This window comes from Medicago truncatula, chromosome 3 (assembly GCF_003473485.1).
Source record: "Medicago truncatula cultivar Jemalong A17 chromosome 3, MtrunA17r5.0-ANR, whole genome shotgun sequence".
NCBI classification, from domain to species: Eukaryota; Viridiplantae; Streptophyta; class Magnoliopsida; order Fabales; family Fabaceae; genus Medicago; species Medicago truncatula.
The window spans coordinates 10,427,022-10,431,020 of record NC_053044.1 but is presented as its reverse complement, the minus strand read 5'-3'; the positions used below and the strand labels follow the sequence as shown (position 1 = coordinate 10,431,020).

The 3,999-nt window shown below is 29.4% G+C and overlaps 1 protein-coding gene across 1 annotated transcript; it reads right to left on the bottom strand.

Annotated features, from left to right (window-relative positions):
• Positions 1 to 2,006: 2,006 nt before the first annotated feature.
• On the bottom strand, positions 2,007 to 3,617 carry LOC25481098 (ent-kaurenoic acid oxidase 2). The gene is made up of 5 exons (XM_039831887.1): positions 3,378 to 3,617; positions 3,139 to 3,288; positions 2,801 to 3,034; positions 2,147 to 2,230; positions 2,007 to 2,060 (listed from the first exon to the last, which is right to left on the bottom strand). The coding sequence occupies exons 1-5, from the start codon at positions 3,615 to 3,617 to the stop codon at positions 2,007 to 2,009; spliced, it is 762 nt and encodes a 253-aa protein (XP_039687821.1).
• Positions 3,618 to 3,999: the final 382 nt, after the last annotated feature.

Genomic DNA, 3,999 nt, shown 5'->3' with positions numbered 1-3,999 from the left:
AATTTTTTGCAATAGTGTTTCGTAAAAGTATTTTTTATTTCATGCATTTGTATAAAAAGAAGAAAGCTAGAAAAAGAAAATACAAAAGAATAGATAATTATTTTTTTGAGACCAAATATTAAATTATTGTTGTTGATTTTCTTCGTCTAATTTAAAAATGTTAAATGATGTAATTTATAATTTGTCTAGAAAATATTAGAACATGATAAAATTGTATGCGATTATTTATAATTTTTTTTAGTATTAGACTGATAATAAATAAATAATACGTAAATATAATAGAAGTTAAATTTTACAACCACTTTGTATTTTTAACATATATAATATTTATTCTCACATTACATGCATGGCTCAAAGAGTCATAGTTAATATATGAAGAATAAGATAGATATGTATTGGTAATTCTTGAAAGTAGTTGGTGACATGTTGTTTTTGATTGAAATGGATGACTTCAAAATTCATATTTAACATATGAAGAATGAGGGAGATATGTGTTCTTTGTGAGATATATTGACGGTTCATACAAGAAGTTGATGTTGTTGTTTAGAAATGAAGTGTCAAGAGTCGTGTTTAATTCTTGTGAATGAGAGAAAATAAATTATGTATGATTTCTAATATATTAGAAATTGATATTTTAATTTAAAAATAATAATATATTAATTGTATTTTATTTCTGCCAATTTGACCTACTGGACGATTAGTTAAGCAATATGCCCTACCAATCTTCTAGTCATGGGATCGAAACCAGCGTCAAGGAAAGATCAAAATTGTGTTTTATCTTTTCTTTAATTAATATATATCACCTCTGTTGATGGGGAAGGTTTGAGTATTGATAATTTGATATCTTGCATCCATAAGACATGGGTGCGAACGATAATGAGAATTTGAGTATTTCTACTAAAGAGCGCGATAAAAAGGCTATTCATGATAATATATTATTACTATTAATTAATTATTTATATATTATTTTATAAAACTAATAGCATTAATTAATTATTATTTTTCAAAATACTCATTTTTTTTTATCACATTCTATATCTAACTATTCCGCTAGCTACTTTATTAATATAAGAGTAATTTTATCAACAAATCTCATTTTATCATAAAAATAAGTGGTACTCCGGTTTTAATTATAAGTTAAGTTAAAATGTATTTAATTTTAATTTAGGCTAAATACATTTTGAGTTTTGCTTATGTTTAAAACTGAAGAGAATACATTTATAATAATTGTGTTTTAAAAGTATATGCATAAGTTAAAGTCACGTTTAATATGACACAGATGAAGCAACATTGATTGTTTATATTGAATTATTTTTGTATTGACAAAAGAAAACTAATGTTTTTCATTAAAAATCAAAAGATCAACATAAAGGGGAATGTCAAAATAAAGTTGATATCTGAAGTTGTATATAACCACTTTGACAAGGTTGTAAACATCCGTATTAGTTTCTCTCCTAAAAAAACTCAACATTAAAGTTCTTACAAAATTAAGATAAAGTACTTTGAGATTTACTTAAAATAGAACCTACCTCGGTTCTACCATCGATTGATTAGTCCAAAGATTCTACAACACTCTTCAAATCCAAAGTAAAGATAGTTTGCTTGAACTCTTATTCTCGCATCCACTTGATTGCTGCTAATAAGTCGGAAGCCTCACCCTCATTAACATTCAAAATATATCGCAACTGCAAAGTCTTTGCTCCCATAAACATTTCATACTCGTCCCTTAAGCAAATCCCAATTCCAACTGTATTGCGTTGCTCAGAAAAGACGCGTCAAGATTGCATCTAATAAACCCGTGTGGAGACCATTTTGAACGTGGTTATAGACGAGCATCAAGCCCATTTTCTTCGATAAATTACTCTAGCTGCATTGTCAGGCATATTCTCCTTAACCGATGCATTCCTACTCCCCCATATACTTAAACTTGTTATCGCAAACATACATTGCTCCCCTTTCGATAAAACAGTCATAATACTAAAGACTTTTAGCGTTATATTCGACTGCTACTCTTGAAAGGGCTGAATAAGATTGGCCATTCTTATTACTTCTTCAACAACCTGTGGTCAAATTAATTTAATATAAAGTAAGGTTTTGCACTATTATTGGCCATTATATATATGAAAAACCTTAACCAATGAAAGACCTTGTTTGTGTATTTTAAATTCAAAACATCTTTAGGTGTAATAAAATCCTCTGGACTTCCCTTTCTGAAAGCCATGTTCTCTTCCTGCAATTGTTAACACAAAGTTAAACTTAACAATCTGTGTAGTCTTTAGTACAGTAGACAAACCAGACCAGTTTAAAGTTAACACTATTAAAGTTCTCGTTTTAGGTCTATCAATGAAAATTATTTTTATTAGATTTTATAAACTCAAGAAATGTCGCATATATTAAAATTTACTTCAGACCTCATTTACTATTAAAAATTATTGGACCAACACGTAGACAAATACTACCTCCGTCCTTAATTATAGGGCCCTTTTGAAAAAATAACGGGAATTAAGATAGTGGATATTTGTATTAAATATGTTTGCAATTAATATTGTTTTTACAATTTTATCCTTTAAGAGAGAGATGGTTTATGTTTTCAACATATTATTTATTGCTGATTGAAGAAAAAGATGTATAATTAATAGGGGCATGTATGTAAAGAAATAATTAATATAGTTGGAAATAGCAAATGAGTCTTATAAAAATGGACAAAAAAAATTCTCAAAAGAATCTTATAATTAGGGACGGAGGTAGTACAAATTATCAACGAAAAATTATATATATTACCCTAAGCTTTTTTTAGCACAATTGGATACTTAGCAAGAAGGTATATAGCCCAAGTAGATGCAAGGGAAGTTGATAGATATCCAGCAGCTACTAGAGAGACAATGTTGTCTACAACTTCTTTGTCACTCAATTTGTCACCATCATCATCTTCAATTTGCATCAACCCATCCATTAGATCAATTGTTTCCACCTTATCTTTATTTTTTCTGTTATCTATTTCAATCCAGAAAAAGTCATCAAGCTTTCTTCTACACTGAAATTTTAATTAAATGTGTTAATTTTAAAAATAATATAGATTCAAGGAGTTAATTGAAGCAAAACTTGTTGATGATTAATTAAATGGGAGTTTAATGGAACCTGAAGAGCATGGTGGTATGCAAAACCAGGAATGTTAATTGGATAGGCTCTCACTCCTAGAAGCAAGTCTTGATAGAGTTTATCCAAGGAATGTAGAAAAGGACCTGGCTCCTTGCTAAAGAATAATTTTCCAATGTTCTCAAATGTCATCTACATTTAATATTTCATAAATCATAATGGTTTAGTTTATTATTTTAAGCTCCATAATGTCATGAATATTTAATCCTATAAATAAATACCTTTTGAGTTTCAAACCGAGCTTTGATTTTATCCATTTGTGCCCAAGATTGAAGAGCAGCAACCATACGAGGTTGAACAAGAGCAACGATTCTGTTTAGGGCATCGGGTCGATTGATGGCATTGGTGACAAAGTTGTGTACCTGTGTATGAGCTTTTCCATGGACAGCCACTAATGAATTTCGACCCATAAGTTCAATAGTGGGCCATTCTGCTTTGAACTTGTCCTTTGAATATAGCATAAATTTGTGAATTGTTGAAGTGTATACTATGATGGAAGGTGTCCCAAAAAGGTGTGTTCTAAACATGCCTACTCCATCACCATATTTGTTTCATTGTTTATCAACAACTATGTATCATTATGACAATGATTATGAAATTAAGTTGACAATATTGAAAAATGAATTTGAAATTAACTCGCAAAATCATAAATATTGTGTGTTGTGTTGTTCGTTTAAGAAGATTTTAGAAGAAAGAAAGGCAAGGTAAGAAAGTGTTAATGTAGATAAGTACTTTGGGCTATTGAGCCTTTTTTTTGTTCGAATGATAATGGGCTTGAAAAAAGAAATTGGATTTTGAGTACTGCTCTTTACCCAAACGTTTTTGCTCATTCCCAAGTAAAAA

Excerpts from the sequence above, each read along its gene's own strand:
- LOC25481098 (XM_039831887.1), bottom strand. The coding sequence starts at position 3,617 with ATGCTATATTCAAAGGACAAGTTCAAAGCAGAATGGCCCACTATTGAA. Across the intron at positions 3,289-3,377 it reads CTCGGTTTGAAACTCAAAAG|ATGACATTTGAGAACATTGG; the intron begins GTATTTATTTAT and ends TATTAAATGTAG. Across the intron at positions 3,035-3,138 it reads CATACCACCATGCTCTTCAG|TGTAGAAGAAAGCTTGATGA; the intron begins GTTCCATTAAAC and ends TTAAAATTTCAG.